The following is a 16,168-nucleotide window of genomic DNA, read 5'->3' on the forward strand; positions in this document are numbered from 1 at the left end:
CGGTAGTGCGGTAATTTGGTAGAAAACCAATCTGACTTTTACTCAGGACGTTGTGTTGGGTAAGGAAGTGTAATAATCGTGAGTTCATTATACTACAGAATAACTTCCCCAGGTTACTGCTCACACAGATGCCCCGGTAATTATTAGGGTGGAATTTATCTCCACTTTTGTGGATCGGTGTTATGAGACCTTGATTCCAGATTTCAGGGAAGGAACCGACACTCAGAACCAGGTTAAAGACTTTTAACATCGCCAGGTGAAATTTGGAGCTGCTGTGTTTGATCATTTCATTCAGGATCCCGTCAGGTCCTGATGATTTCTTTGTTTTTAGTTTTTTAATGTTGTCTTTAAGTTCCTGCTCAGTAATGAGAGAGTCTAGAGGATTCTGGTGGTTTTTAACAGCCCGTTCCAGTTCCTCGAACTTACTAATAATTTGAATTTGTTCAGGATTTGAATCTAATTCTATATTTTTAAAGAGTGATTGGAAATGGGTTGTCCAGATATCCCCATCCTGAATGGCCAATTCTTCCTGTTCTCTATGTTTTAATTTGTTCCAATTGTCCCAGAATTGATGTGTGTTGATTGATTGTTCAATAATTGTTAGTTGTTTTTGGGTGTACTGAGCTTTTTTGGTTCTTTTTTGGTTTTTTGGTTCACACACTCTCACACACTCTCAACACACTCTCTCACACACACACACACAACACACACACACACTCTCACACACACTCTCACACTCAAACTCACACTCACACACTCTTACACACACACTCTCACACTCTTACACACACACACACACATACACACACTCTCTCTCACACACACTCTCTCACACACACACTAACAGCTCAGCGTGGTGTGTGTGGGATGAAGTTTCCAAGGCAACACATCCTTACACAGATCTGCAGCAGCTTCAGACTCCTACTCAGTGTGTGTGTGTGTGTGTGTTCCTCACCTCGTCGGATCCTGAACACCAGCGCAGAACCTCAGAAGCAGAAGCTCCATGGACCAAAGTTCAAAGCCTTGCTTTACACCCTTTGTAAAGAGTTTGGCATGTTCTTCCTGCCCTGTGGGGTTTCCTCCGAGCATTTAGGGGTTCTTATTCCCAGTCTGCTTTATCTTGATGAAGGAAACACCGGGCACATGATGGAAACCCTCCTAGAACCTCCTGTACCAGTCGTTGGCATGGGGTGTGGCTCAAGCTGACGTGTGGCACCAACGTTACCTGCTGAAGGACTGTCCCAACAAGGAGTGACCAGTTGAGGGTTGAGAACAAACAGGATCTCCAAAGGTCCTATGAAGTGTTCCATCCAGTTTGTGGTCATCATGTTGAGCAAGAAGGAAGAGAACCATGTTCTGGAGATGTTGCTTCTTTGATTAAAGGTTCATCGACTTGGTTCCAACTGTATGGCATGGGCACCAAACTCAGGAGTTGGATCAGGGGTGTTTGGAGCAGCGACTGCTTGAAGCTCTCTGACTGGAAGGGGGTGCAGAAGTTCCAGGTTCCTCCAAGAACCATTCTTTCATTTTGATTGATTTTTTTTATTGAGCGTTTACTCTTTTTCCGATTGTAACCAGTTGGAGCTCATGTTTCTCTCGTCGTTGACACTACTTCCACCCTTGAAGGCTCAAACCCAAGTTCCCAGGGCCCCAAGCTGACGTGTGGCACTAACGTTACCAGCTAAAGGTGGAACGGCTAATCTAAATCGTCCCAGGTGTGAACTTGGACAAGGAGTGACCACTTGAGGGTTGAGAACAAATAGTCCAAGGTGATTGGACCACCAAAGGTCCTATGAGGTGTTCCATCCGGTTTGTGGTCATAGTGTTGAGCAAGGAGGGGAAAGAGGAGGACAACCAGGTTCTGGAGATGACGGTCCTTTGGTTTAACGTTCATCCACTTAGTGCCAACTGTATGGCATGGGCACATAACCCAATCCAGTCGATCAATGATGACACTACTCCCACCCATGGTTGAGGAGGGATGAGGCTGTCACATGCTTCCTCAGGGTGGAGATCCAGGCACTGCCATCTGTGATCAGTCACCCCCTGTGCAGTCACCTCAACCGGTCAGCAGAGGGCGCACTTACACCATTTTACCTTTTTGGCAAAAGTACTTACAGTACTGTGACAGTATACAGTCTAAGCATTTGAGGGTTAAGGGCCTCGCTCAAGGGCCCGGCAGTGGTGGGGCTTGAACCAGCAACCTTCTGATTACTAGTCCAGTAACCTCTAGGCTACGACACCGGAGACGAGGAACCCTGTTTTCAGCCATCGTCGTCCCTCCCCTTACACAAACATGACCAATCGTGTGTCCATGTGGGTGCCTGCAGAGCTGAGATTTGAACCCAAGACCTGGTGGGCCAGCCCCAAGCGCCCTGCTGTCTTCCCTTTGGTCTCTGTAAAGATCACTGAATATTTAAAAGAATGTTGAGCTACCATCCTGGCCCTCAGCGCCAGCCTGACACGACACCTGTAACAATCAAAAGGTCACTGGTTGAAGTCCCACCACTGCCCGACTGGCACCGTTGGACCCTTGAGTGAGGCCCTTTACCCTAAATCAGCGCTCCCCACCCTGTTTTGCACCATGGACCAGTTTCACAGTCCGGCGTCAAGAGGAACAGACGGAATAAAGAACGGTCCATGGCCCGGTGGTTGTGGATCACCGCCCTAAATCACTCGGACTGTATCCGGTCACACTGCTGCTGACATACCGGTGACGGTTCGACCGCCCACACCCAACCGTTCTCTCTCTCTCAGAACAAAACACACCGACGCCAAAATGCTTTTATATTGAAACTATATTTAACAATTTTTATTATCGTACATTATTGATCAGAGAAACAAAACCCCAGAAAAGTCAAAACAGGAAGGTGAGGCGTCCGAAACACTGATAGTGAGAGCCAGGAAAGAACCCAGTGTGTGTGTGAAGGAGTGTGTGTGTGTGTGTGTGTGTCGGGCATGTGCTGATAATCGATAATACAATAGATCACGATATTTAACACCGATATTGTTGTTATGGAGACTAACAGATCTTTGGTAGCTCGGTCTTGTTTTTGTCTCGAGGAGCAAATCGAGTGTCGCCGGTTCCCACAGCTTAGCTAACCAGCTACTTACAATTCTTAGTGTTATTAGTGTTGCTATGGTTACAGCGAGCCACTACTTCTTCCTTCGATAATCGTTACCGTCTTTCCGATATAAAAGGAGTCCAGTACGAACAACTAAACTAAACATCGTAAATACAATTTTCTCCCAGTTTGGTCATACCCAGTTCCTCTTCCTCTGCTGGAGACCCCGATGGCGCACTGAGGAGGGTATATTCTCCTGTCACACCCTCCCTCCGACACACCCACGCTCCACCGACCCCTTCTTATCCGCCCGTACTTCGGTGGATTGATGCATGAGGTCGGTCTCACTCATGGAGAGTCACGCGCTGATCTCCACCTCTGTACAGGCGACTCGGGATACTAACCAGGGTCCTTACACAGCCTCGAAGACCCTGCCTTCTTTTTAGTCCCATCTTTTCCCACCCAGCAGACTAGTGGCTGATTTTGTCTGCTGCAGGCAGTGGGGGGTGCCCAGCCGACCGGTAGCAGAGCTGAGATTAAAAGTATTTATATATATATTTATATTTTATGCATTTTCTCCCAGTTTATCGTAGTCAGTCTGTCTCCATCTGCTGGTGGATCCCTGATTGCAGTCTCGGTGGGTATATTGCTGCTCACGCCTCCTGGACCCGTTGGACCCTTGAGCGAGGCCCTTTACCCTAAATCAGCGCTCCCCACCCTGGGGGCACACACAGCACCCATGCACTCTGCACAGGCGCCTCTATCTGCCAATCAGGGTCCTTACACAGCAACTGAAGACCCCACCCACACAGTCCGGTCTTCCCTCCCTGGCAGATACGTGTCTACCGCAGGCACTGCCGATTATGCCCGCTAGATGGCGCCCAGCCGACCGGTGCCGATGGCAAGTTCCGAACCGAGGAGTTCAGAATCTCGGCGCTGGTGTGTTAGCGGAATATTCCAACCCCACCCACTTTTTAGTCCCGTTAGTGCACTGTCTGCACTGACGATCGTGCCCACTAGGGGTGCCCATCTGACGAAGCAATTTAGGTTAATTTAAGTTAACTGCAATAAATTTAGCAAATCAATATCAGCACATGCTCCGTGTTTAACAACACACACACACACTTGTATGTGTAAAAAAAACAACACAGTCCCATTACCAAATTATTCGACCAAAAAAGTACACTTCCCTTACAAGTACACACACACACACACTCCTCCTCAGCACGGATACACACTAAAGAAAAGTTCAGACAGAGCTGCACATACACACACCAATCATATAGAATTATAGCGTAGAATTTATAAACCAAATGATCAGAATAAACACTCGTATATAAAACTCTATTGAAAAACCAAGTCCCGCCCTTTCTGTCATGTATTGCACAAGTGTGTGTGTGTGTGTGTGTGTGTGAGGTTAGTTAGGGTCTCACGCCACCCTCAGGCACTTTGTGAAACTGCAATTGACCTGTGTGTGTGTGTGTGTGTGTGTGTTCCACCAGCACCCTGAGATTACCTTAGTGTGTTAAACGTGTGTGTGTAAAAATATATGGCTGTCACTCCCTAGTAGTCAAGCTTTATGTAGTGTGTGTGTGTGTGTGTGACCATGCGTTCACAATAGCAGGCGCCAGTGCGCCAGTCACGTCCAGTCCAGGTCTGACGTGTTTATTGTATGTAAACAGGACCCGCCTCACTGGAACTCAGGTTCGTCCGTAGCGCGCCCGCTTGCGAAGATGTGACCACGCCCATTAGCAACGGTACACGGGCGTCGGCTAGCGTGAACGCAGGCGAGAGTGTTTGAGTTGTAACCTTAAATATCCCCCATTACAAATCCATAGACACCCAGTTTCATCGTACACTATGTGGCCAAAAGTATGTGGACACTCCCAATGTAAAGCCATATGCGTTAAAGTGAACTTAGCAACCTCCACTCTTAGATTTTAGAGTGTGTCTGTTGGGATTTGTGCCCATTCAGGTTAAAAAGATAGAGAATCTGTAAGGGTAACGAGCTGATGTTGGTTGTTTGTAGGTTGGAGGTCACACTAGGTCTTTATGCATTGCACATACATTTGGCCATACAGTGTGTGTGTGTGTGTGTGTGTGTGTGTGTGTGTGTGTGTGTGCGTGCGTGTGTGCGTGAGCACATCAGTTGTCCATGCCCAGGCGAGATAACCCCTGCCGGACTTCGTGGAGCTCGTCGATCTTCCCCTCCAGCACGTCCATGAACTTCTTCAGCTCGTTCTTCATGTTGCTTTGCCGGTGCTGACCCTCGCTCACCTCGCCCTGCAGCACCCCCAGCCTTCCCCGGGCCTCGTGATTGGACTGCTCCGCCGCCTGTCAACACACGGCATCCAATCAGGCGTCAGCAAGGGTAAAAAGCAGCCGAACACACCTACCGACGCCGCTGCCAGAAATCTCTCACACATGGTTTCACCATCACAGACCCAACTCGCATTCAGATGCAGAAATAGAACAGTGAGGAGTCTGTGAGGGGGGTGCGGACCCAAAATCCTGACCTAGGACGATTTCTGCTATAAATATGATTTATTTTTGTAGTTACAGGATATTAGAGAGACTTTTTATAGGATATTATATTCAGAATATATAAAGTCATGCTTTGGGTCGTTATCCTGCTGTAGGAACCTTTTTTATTCCACGCAGACCTAGCTTTCTTACATTTGGGAGCACATTTGGGTCTAGATTGCTCCAATAATTCTCTGATTTCACAGTAAGCAAAGCAGCCGCAAAACATTATGGATCCTCCACCAAGTTTAACTCTAGGTAGGCTTCAATTTATCACTGATAAACAGATAGAAATAGAACAGTAACGAGTCTGTGAGGGGGGTGCGGACCCAAAATCCTGACCTGGGACGATTTCTGCTATAAATATGAATTATTACTGTAGTTATAGGATATTAGATATGCTTTTTATTGGATATTATATAAGGAATATATAAACACATGCTTTGGGTCCTTACTCTGCTGTAGGACCCATTTTAATCTACTCAGACCTAGCTTTCTTACATTTGATTTCACTGGAAGCAAAGCAGCCCCAAAACATTATGGATCCTCTACCAAGTTTAACTCTAGGTAGGCTTTAATTCATCACTGATCAACAGATGCAGAAATAGAACAGTGAGGAGTCTGTGAGGGGGATGCGGACCCAAAATCCTGACCTGGGACGATTTCTGCTGTATTTATTACTGTAGTTATAGGCTATTAGAGAGGCGTCCTTTGGGTCCTTTATAATCCACTCAGACCTAACTTTCTTACATTTAATTTAATTGGAAGGAAAGCAGCCCCAAAACATTATGGATCCTCTACCAAGTTTAATTCCAAGTAGGCTTCAATTTATCACTGATAAACAGATGCAGAAATAGAACAGTAACGAGTCTGTGATGGGGGTAGGATCCAAAATCCTGACCTGGGACGATTTAAACTATAAATATGATTTATTACTGTAGTTATAGGATATTAGAGAGGCTTTTTTTTTAGGATATTATATTAAGAATATATAAACGTGTGCTTTGGGTCCTTATCCTTCTGTAGGACCCATTTTAATCCACTCAGACCTAGCTTTCTTACATTTGATTTAATTGGAAGCAAAGCTGCCCCAAAACATTATGGATCCTCCACCAAGTTTAATTCTAAGTAGGCTTCAATTTATCACTGATAAACAGATGCAGAACAGTAACGAGTCTGTGTGTGTGGGGGGGGGACCCAAAATCCACCTCCCCAAGGAGAAAAAGTGTTACATAGCTGCCCTCTAATTTTATTTACTTGAATTATTAAATTGATTTGAATCGACCAATGTTAAAGTCACAGAGTGCCGACTTTGCTAGCAGAGCATTAGAGAACGGTGCAGCCGTTTTTAGACATGGATCCTCCTGACGGCAGGTGCGTGTGCTAAGTTGTCACATGGCGTCTGTGACAGAATTTATGCTACTTTATGCTAAAAGCGTCACACACACACCTGTCGACTTGCTTCCATGCTTGTCATTCCTTTTAACCCACGTGCTATGCTAAGCTGTGTGTGTGTGTGTGTTTGAGCGCTTCACAGCTCAGCCTTAGCTAAGCTAAATTTACAGCTGATGTCACTGAACCTGAATAAGAAGCGGATGCGTCACTTAAGCGCTGCACTCTGCTCCGCGGGCCGCTAATCGCTCAGGCGAAATGGGATCGTTTATACAGCGATAAGATTACTGGAGCGTCGTACGAGTGTGATGACACACAGTTCATCTAACAACATCTCCTGAGACGCTCCGTGAAAAGCTAGCGCTCTCTCTCTCTCGGCACAGACACATTTTACATCATCCTACACTCACAAATAGAGAAGAGGGCGTGTCTAAATTCTTAGCTCCCTTAAAATGCTCCTGCTGAGACACCTAAATTCTGAGTGATGATCTGACTGAATGACGAGGGAGCGCCCGACGCCTCCTCAGCGCTTTTCTCACCAAAAAACTTCAACCATGGCGGACGAATATAAAGCGGAGCAAAATTCTAATTGATGTTTAATCTGTATAAAGGTGCAGTTTAAGCTTTTTCGGTACACGGAGGGAGACGTTAGCCGGCGTGCTAGCGAGTTATGCCGTCTGATGCTAACTGAGTTAGCTTAGTAAGCTAAAACTGCGGTGATGTAATCGGTGTAATCTGTATATACCTAGCTTTCTTACACTTGGGAGCACATCTGGCTCTAGAATGCTCCAATAATCATCTGAATACATTGGAAGCAAAGCAGCCCCAAAACATTATGGATCCTCTAGCAAGTTTAATTCTAGGTAGGCTTTCTCACAAAAAAAACTACACTTGTGGCGGACGAATACGGAGCAACAAACAAAGTTCTTTTCACATGTAATAAATTCTCATTGATGTTTAATCTGTATAAAAATGTGATTATACGAGTGTAGTTTATTTGTAAATTGGGGCATCAGGGACAGTTTAAACGTTTTCGGTACACTAAAGGAGACGTTAGCTGGTGTGCTAGCGGGTTGTGCCGTCTGAGGCTAACTGAGTTAGCTTAGTAAGCTAAAACTGTGGTAATCAGTGTATCTCTGTATAAGTAGTGCGTCTAAATAATCTGCCTTATTACTGGTCTGCATTGCCAAAGAGCTCTAGCTTGGTTTCATCTTTTATAGAACATTTCCCCAGAGGGACTGTGGTTCATCTGTGTAAGTTCTGGCTCTTTTTATGCATCGCCCCCCAATTTTCCTCTTAATTTAGTCATATCCAATTATTCGACCTGCATTCCTAACCGAAGAAAGCCATAACTAATACGCCCCCTCCAACACGTGTGCAGTACCACTTCTTTTCACCTGTAAGCAGATTCATATAGGGATCCACATCACATACGAGCCAATCATTGTCCGTATAGCGCTCAGGTCCGAGGTGTCGGCTCTGGTGTGCCAGCATGTTCAGTTGCTCTTTTTCTGCCCTTCTTTAAGTCCCACTTACAGCCATGATTAGTTTATTTTGTGGTTTATGGTACGTTTGGTAATTTACCACAGGGTGAGGCGCACTCACATATTTGCTCAATTATACCGAGAGGTAATTCAGAGTAGCCATTCCAAAAGAGGTGGGAGGAAACAAACACATTTCGAGAACAGGCAAACCTCTTTAACAGAAAGGCTCGAATGTGAGGATTGACTGTTCTTGTGTGGCACCCACGCCACCAGCTGCGCCACTCAGCCGCCCAACCCTAGTCCTAATAAATACTAATCACTAAACGCTAATCCCTGTACTAGAATAAGTCTCTCGAGTGTGTGTGTGTGTATACCTGAAGCTTGACGTTAAGGCCGTCACACTCGCTCATCAGCTGTGGAATTATCTCAGCCTGCTTTCTCAGATTCTCCAGCTCCTGCACGGCAAACAGAAAGTGTTAAGCTGTGGATGTGGATTAGAACTTACAAGCACAATCTGTGTCTTTAATGGACATTTTTGTCATAGCATTTAATACCCGAGTCATTCACACAGGCAAACGTTTATCTTAATAACACACTGCGCTACCTGGCAGGAAGCTAAATCACTCAGAACGGCACCATTTATCTTAAAAAGAAACACATTTACCTCAGAAATTCAAACATTTACCTCAGAGATTCAATGTTTACCTCAAAAAATTCAAACATTTACCTCAGAGATTCAGTTTATCAATCACACAGCTACTCAGATCGGTACATTTACTTCAGCAATGCGCAGTTTACCACTTTTACCTCAGAGATTCAAACATTTACCTCAGAAATTCAAATGTTTACCTCAGGAATGCAGTTTATTAATCACACAGCTACTCAGATCAGTACATTTACTTCAGCAATGCGTAGTTTACCACTTTTACCTCAGAGATTCAAACATTTACCTCAGAGATTCAATGTTTACCTCAAAAAATTCAAACATTTACCTCAGAGATTCAGTTTATCAATCACACAGCTACTCAGATCAGTACATTTACTTCAGCAATGCGCAGTTTACCACTTTTACCTCAGAGATTCAAACATTTACCTCAGAAATTCAAATGTTTACCTCAGGAATGCAGTTTATTAATCACACAGCTACTCAGATCTACTCAGATCAGTACATTTACTTCAGCAATGCGCAGTTTACCACTTTTACCTCAGAGATTCAAACATTTACCTCAGAACTGCAGTTTATCAATCACGCAGCTACTGTCTTAGATAAATGTTTACTTTAGCAACGCACAATGCACTACTTACACCTCAGAGATTTAAACATTTACCTCAGAAATGCAAATATTTACCTCAGAAATTCAAACATTTACCTCAGAGATTCAGTTTATCAATCACACAGCTACCGAGATCTACTCAGATCAGTACATTTACTTCAGCAATGCGCAGTTTACCACTTTTACCTCAGAGATTCAAACATTTACCTCAGAACTTCAAACATTTACCTCAGAAATTCAAATGTTTACCTCAGGAATGCAGTTTATTAATCACACAGCTACTCAGATCTACTCAGATCAGTACATTTACTTCAGCAATGCGCAGTTTACCACTTTTACCTCAGAGATTCAAACATTTACCTCAGAACTTCAAACATTTACCTCAGAAATTCAAATGTTTACCTCAGGAATGCAGTTTATTAATCACACAGCTACTCAGATCTACTCAGATCAGTACATTTACTTCAGCAATGCGCAGTTTACCACTTTTACCTCAGAGATTCAAACATTTACCTCAGAACTTCAAACATTTACCTCAGAAATTCAAATGTTTACCTCAGGAATGCAGTTTATTAATCACACAGCTACCGAGATCTACTCAGATCAGTACATTTACTTCAGCAATGCGCAGTTTACCACTTTTACCTCAGAGATTCAAACATTTACCTCAGAACTTCAAACATTTACCTCAGAAATGCAGCTTATCAATCAAGCGACTACTGTCTCAGATAAATGTTTACTTCAGCAACGTATATATTATGTTTATGCATTTTCTCCCGTTTCTCTCCCAATATATCATAGTCAATCTGTCTTCCACTGCTGGTGGATCCCTGACTGCAGGTGAGGTGGGTATATTACTGCTCACGCCTCCTCCGACCCGTTCGCAGCCCTTAACGGAACCCTTTTCCACCTATGCATTCTGCACAGGCGCCTCTATCCGCCCATCAGGTTCCTTACACAGCTTTTGAAGACCCTGCTCACATACTCCGGTCATCCCTCCCTGCAGGCACTGGCAATTATGCCCGCTAGATGGCTCCCAGCCGACCGGTGGCAACGGCGGGTTTCAAACCGAGGAAATCCGAATCTCGGCGCTGGTGTGCTAGCGGAATGTGCCACCTGGGCGCCAATTCTTTGTTTTTATACTGCTGTAAGCCTGGGCCGCCCACTGTAGCTTCTCAGGTGATAAGCAATTTCTGAACCCAAACCTGCCTATCTGGTACAAGACTATGAAAGTGTGAGTGTGTGTGTGTGTGTGTGTGTGTGTAAAAAATAACACTACCTGTTCTTTCTCTTGCACTTCAGTCTGGAGCTTTTGCACTTTGGCGACCAGCTGACTGTGTTTCTCTTTATCCTGATTTACCTCCTTACACAACGACTCCAGCTCTGCAACCTACACACACACACACACACACACACACACACACACACACAATTACACACTGTAATATTCTGTACCTCTTGAGTACACACCCACACACACAATTCTGAATATACTAAAAAGCGCGTGGGTGTGTGAAAGCTTGAAGAAGTGTGCATGTGTGTGTGTGTGTGCATGTGTGAGACCTTGTTCCTCAGCAGAGTGTTCTCCTCTTGGCATGCCGCAGTGTGTGTTTTCCATTTCTCCACACTGCCGTTGGCCTCCTGCAGCGCCTCCGTCAGTCGGGTGTTACTCTCGTTCAGGGACTGAAGCTCCAGCTCGTACTGCTTAGAGCTGCACACACACACACACACACACACATTAGTACTGTTACTGTATCTGATAGGCACAAATTCCTACAGACATTCTTCAAAATGTTGTGGATAGACTTTCCAGCCCAGAATATGCTGCAACCACTGCAAAGTTACTTATGTTCACTATAAATTGGGACGCCCGACAAGCTCATGGTCGAGTGTCCAAATACTTTAGAGCACATAGAGTATTAATGGCGTGGTGGTGTTGTGTAGTATGTGTGCGTACCTCTGTTCTGCAGCTTTAAGCCGTTCGTTTTCACTCTTTAGCACTGGAGTATCAGGGGCGTGAAAGAACTTTTCGTCGTCTGTCCCGTTCATACTCGACGCCTGATTGGACGACGGCGTATTGCGTCCGGATTCCTGACAGGTGAAGGATCATTACATTAGTGCACAATGTATACACACATGCTATATAATGTACTTTATATATGCTCAACATCTCACTAACGCCACTTCTATTGGTCATGGGCATACGTCAACAAAGCGTGTCCACTACTCATGCCATGGTCTCGACCAGACAGCAGGAGTCACTGTTGCAGCAGCATGACAAGGAACCCTGTCCCACATCCCTCCCTCAGACTTGTCCACTGTGTCTCCTAAGCTGTCCAGCCAAAATTTTTGATGTTGTGCTCCAGCCGTCAAGTGCCGATATCTGGCACTCGCGTGTTCGAATCTCAGCTCTGCTAACGACCGACCGGGCACCTACACGGACGCCGATTGGCTTATCCAAGATTACGACCTCTGCTGGCTGATCGATGGTGCTGCACAGAGACGGGGAATAATGGAGAACTGTGCGTGACTCTCTATGCGTGATACGGATCTCCGTATGACCCCGCCTGGTGAAGGTGAAAAGAAGCGGTTGATACTGCACACGTGTCGGAGGGGGCGTGTGTTGGTCTCGACCCTCATCGGTCAGAAGTAGGGGTATGCAGCAGTTTTGGGGAATCGGATACGTCTAGATTGTGTTTATGAGCTGTTGGTTCTCAAGCATCAATGGCTGCGTCCCGATATGCATTGTACTCTTCTACTACATGAATTAGAACACAACCCTCAGTGGTGTTAATATTTTTCTACATGTTGTATGTAGTTTGAGACCCGACCAATATGCCCACAAACACGCCGGCAACTCACAGCAATGCATCTTACGTCACCCTATAGAGGCACCAACATTAATGAGCATTCACCACACACCACAGAGCCTCTAAATACATAGACTAGTGTTTGTTTACCAGCGAGTGGTTGCTGGCCGTGTCCGATTTCTCCAGCGATTTGTCTCTGCCCATTTTGGCCGCTTCTTTCACCTCCTGGAACTTTTCAGCAAACTGTAAAACAGCAGAACATAAAAACAGTCAGATTTTATACAGCAGGGAAATTCAGCTGGATAAAGCCTGTCTGACTGTAAACAGTCAATACTGGTGTCAACAGTATGTAAAATACACTACAGGGCCAAAAGTATTTGGATCCTCTGTGTGATCTTTTCAGTTAGAACTACAGGCTGTGGGAATTTGTGCCCATTCAGTCAGAAGATGACAGCATCTGTATGATTGGGCTCTGATTGATCAGTTGATGTTCCCCCTTTCACCCTGTTCTTCAATGGTCAGGACCCCCACAGGACCCCCACAGAGCAGGTATTATTTAGGTGGTGGATGATTCTCAGCACTGCAGTGACACTGACATGGTGGTGGTGTGTTAGTGTGTGTTGTGCTGGTATGAGTGGATCAGACACAGCAGCGCTGCTGGAGTTTTTAAACACCTCACTGTCCCTGCTGGACTGAGAATAGTCCACCGACCAAAAACATACAGCCGACAGTGCCCCATGGGGAGCGTCCTGTGACCACTGATGAAGGTCTAGAAAAAAACTCCAGCAGCGCTGCTGTGTCTGATCCACTCATACCAGCACAACACACACTAACACACCACCACCATGTCAGTGTCACTGCAGTGCTGAGAATCATCCACCACCTAAATAATACCTGCTCTGTGGGGGTCCTGTGGGGGTCCTGACCATTGAAGAACAGGGTGAAAGGGGGTAACAAAGCATGTAGAGAAACAGATGGACTACAGTCAGTAATTGTAGAACTACAAAGTGCTTCTATATGGTAAGTGGAGCTGATAAAATGGACAGTAAGTGTAGAAACAAGGAGGATGTTATGGCTGATCGGTGTATATACGTGTGTGTGTGTGTGTGTGTGTGTGTGTTGTACCTTGGAGAGTTGCTGTTCGGAGCCGAACCCCAGGCCGAACACGGTGTTCGCTCGACTGTCGGCCCACTGACCGAACTTCTGTGAGGTTTTGGTGAAGTTCATGTTGGGTGTGATGGTGCTGTTAATGATGACCTGAAACACACACACACACACAGAGTTATAAACGCTGTACGTAACGTCAGTTCATCAGTGGAACATTTATATGACTGACCCGAGTACTTGGGTGGACAATGTGGAACATCGACATTTCTCTAAGCTTTTAATAACATAGACATGTTACTGTACTGACTCCTAATAACATGAACAAGATGCACAGTCATGCTGGAACAGGAAAGGACCTTCCCTATACTGTTCACACAAAAATGGAAGCATATAATTTAGTTTATGAATGTAATTGATTTAATAAACTCGTTAGTGATGTGGGCGGTGAAATATAATCATCTAGAGTGTCATTTTTTTGCTTTAGCTTCTACAACTCACACACACACACACACACACACACACACAGAGACACACACAGACACACACACACACACTCACACACACACTCACAATAGGGAAGCTCCCTCAAAATAGCCGGCGGGGCTGCGATTACACAGTAATCAGGATTCTTATCTCGCGGCAACATCGAGCAGAGCGCAAATTACCGTCTACGACTGAAACCACCTCCATCACTCACACACACACACACACACACACACACACACACACACACACACACACACACACACACACACACACAGTACTGTGGGTGAGAGTGGCATCTGAGTGCAAGTTCTACTATCAGGGACACCATCACATTAACGTTCACGTCATTTTTCGTATCATACCGCGTAGCATCCACACGTATCACATCACATCTATAATCTGTATCAGTGTAAGGGCACAAAAATAATCATATTATAATTTTATTCTACTGAGGCACCAGTGTGTGGAGACTGTGGTGAATTTTTACTCATAACAGTAAAACTGAGGTGCAGAACCTTCATTTATGGTACGTTGTGGTTGGTAGAATCATTGATGTGTTGGTACCAACCACAGAGAAACCCCTTGTACCCTGATCACCCCAAAAACCCCAACCATTAACCACAGCAACCTTAACAACCCAAACACCACTAGTTACCAAACCAGTGACCTCGAGAAGTATGATTAACACAACTCAACCAACAAACCCAAAAACCCAATCAAGACCCCAAACCCTAACATCATAAGAACCCAAATAAACACAGCCACCCAGAGGACTGAACCCCAAGTAATAACCCAACCAACGTCCCAAACAATAACCAGACCAATAACTACATGATCACAAGAACCCAACCCATAACCAACAACCTTGATAAACCTGACCACCCAGAAGACCAAAAACAACCAATAACCAAAACCCCTCCAAAAGAACCAACCAACACTGATGACCTCAATCACCTAAATAATAACAATCTGACCAATAACAACCCAACCAATAACTGCATGAACCCAAAAAACCCAAACACCAAAACAACTGCCCCAACAACACAACCAAAGATCCAAACAACCCAACCAATAACTGCATGACCCCAAGAACCCTGTTATACTCAACCACCCAGAAGACTGAAACAACCCAAAACCCAACTAACACCCCAAACAATAACTGCAACTTCAACCAATAACTAAATGACCCCAAGAACCCAAACAATAACCAACAACCCTTATAATGTCAACAACCAAAACAATTGCCAACAACCCGACCAATAACTGCATGACTCCAGGAACTCAGGTGAACCCAAATAAGAACAACCTGACCAATAACTTCAACAACATAACCAATCACGCCAATAACCCAACCATAACCTATAAACACCCTAATGACCTCAAACCCAGTCAATAAACCCAACCTGAATTACAATTAACAATGACCGTGGCCTTGTTCCTCTAATTATCTGCGTTTGTGAGGGTTCGACGCCACGTGATGGCCTGGCACCCCGTCCACAGGGTCTTCCTGCCCTGCCTACAGTGTTTAGAGCATAGGCTCCTTCTCAGAACCCAAACCTTGAAGACCAAGAACAAGAGACTGAGCTGTTGGAACGGACAGGGCAAGTTCATGCCACCACCGTGGTGCCGATCAGACAGGAGCTTTGATGCCCGTCTTCCTTGAGTTCTGTTAAATGAATTAAGCTGAGACAGATTTGTGGCTCTCGGGGTACAAGGTACAGAAGGGAGTTTGGTAAGTTCTCTAAGGTCAGGGTGGTTTAGTTGCAGAGGGTCTGATGGTGGAGATGAGAAGACCTGGCAGGAGGGAGCTGCAGTAGTCCAGCCTTGAAATGACAAAGACGGAACATGAATCTGAAAGGCTTCTGTAGAGCAGAACGGTCGAACCTTTGTGATGTTGTGAGGGAAGAGTGGGCGCTGATGCCTTCAGACTCCGACACTGTTTAATTTATTAATGCAGAGCCACTTACACACCGAGGAGAGAGACAGTGTGTGTGTGTGTGTGTGTGTGTGTGTGTGTGTGTGTGTGT

At 45.2% G+C, this 16,168-nt stretch overlaps 1 protein-coding gene across 1 annotated transcript in view; it reads right to left on the bottom strand.

Annotated features, from left to right (window-relative positions):
* Nucleotides 1–2,780: 2,780 nt before the first annotated feature.
* Nucleotides 2,781–16,168, bottom strand: part of homer2 (homer scaffold protein 2) — a 30,837-nt gene continuing 17,449 nt past the window's right edge. Inside the window, exons 3-9 of the mRNA XM_063004666.1 lie at nucleotides 13,674–13,805; nucleotides 12,699–12,791; nucleotides 11,696–11,829; nucleotides 11,302–11,449; nucleotides 11,018–11,128; nucleotides 8,839–8,919; nucleotides 2,781–5,399 (exon numbers count right to left, since the gene is read on the bottom strand). Of these exons, the coding sequence (XP_062860736.1) occupies nucleotides 5,211–5,399; nucleotides 8,839–8,919; nucleotides 11,018–11,128; nucleotides 11,302–11,449; nucleotides 11,696–11,829; nucleotides 12,699–12,791; nucleotides 13,674–13,805 (888 nt within the window). The 3' untranslated portion in view covers nucleotides 2,781–5,210. The remainder of the gene's footprint in view (nucleotides 5,400–8,838; nucleotides 8,920–11,017; nucleotides 11,129–11,301; nucleotides 11,450–11,695; nucleotides 11,830–12,698; nucleotides 12,792–13,673; nucleotides 13,806–16,168) is intronic.

Source organism: Trichomycterus rosablanca, chromosome 11 (genome assembly GCF_030014385.1).
Source record: "Trichomycterus rosablanca isolate fTriRos1 chromosome 11, fTriRos1.hap1, whole genome shotgun sequence".
NCBI classification, from domain to species: Eukaryota; Metazoa; Chordata; class Actinopteri; order Siluriformes; family Trichomycteridae; genus Trichomycterus; species Trichomycterus rosablanca.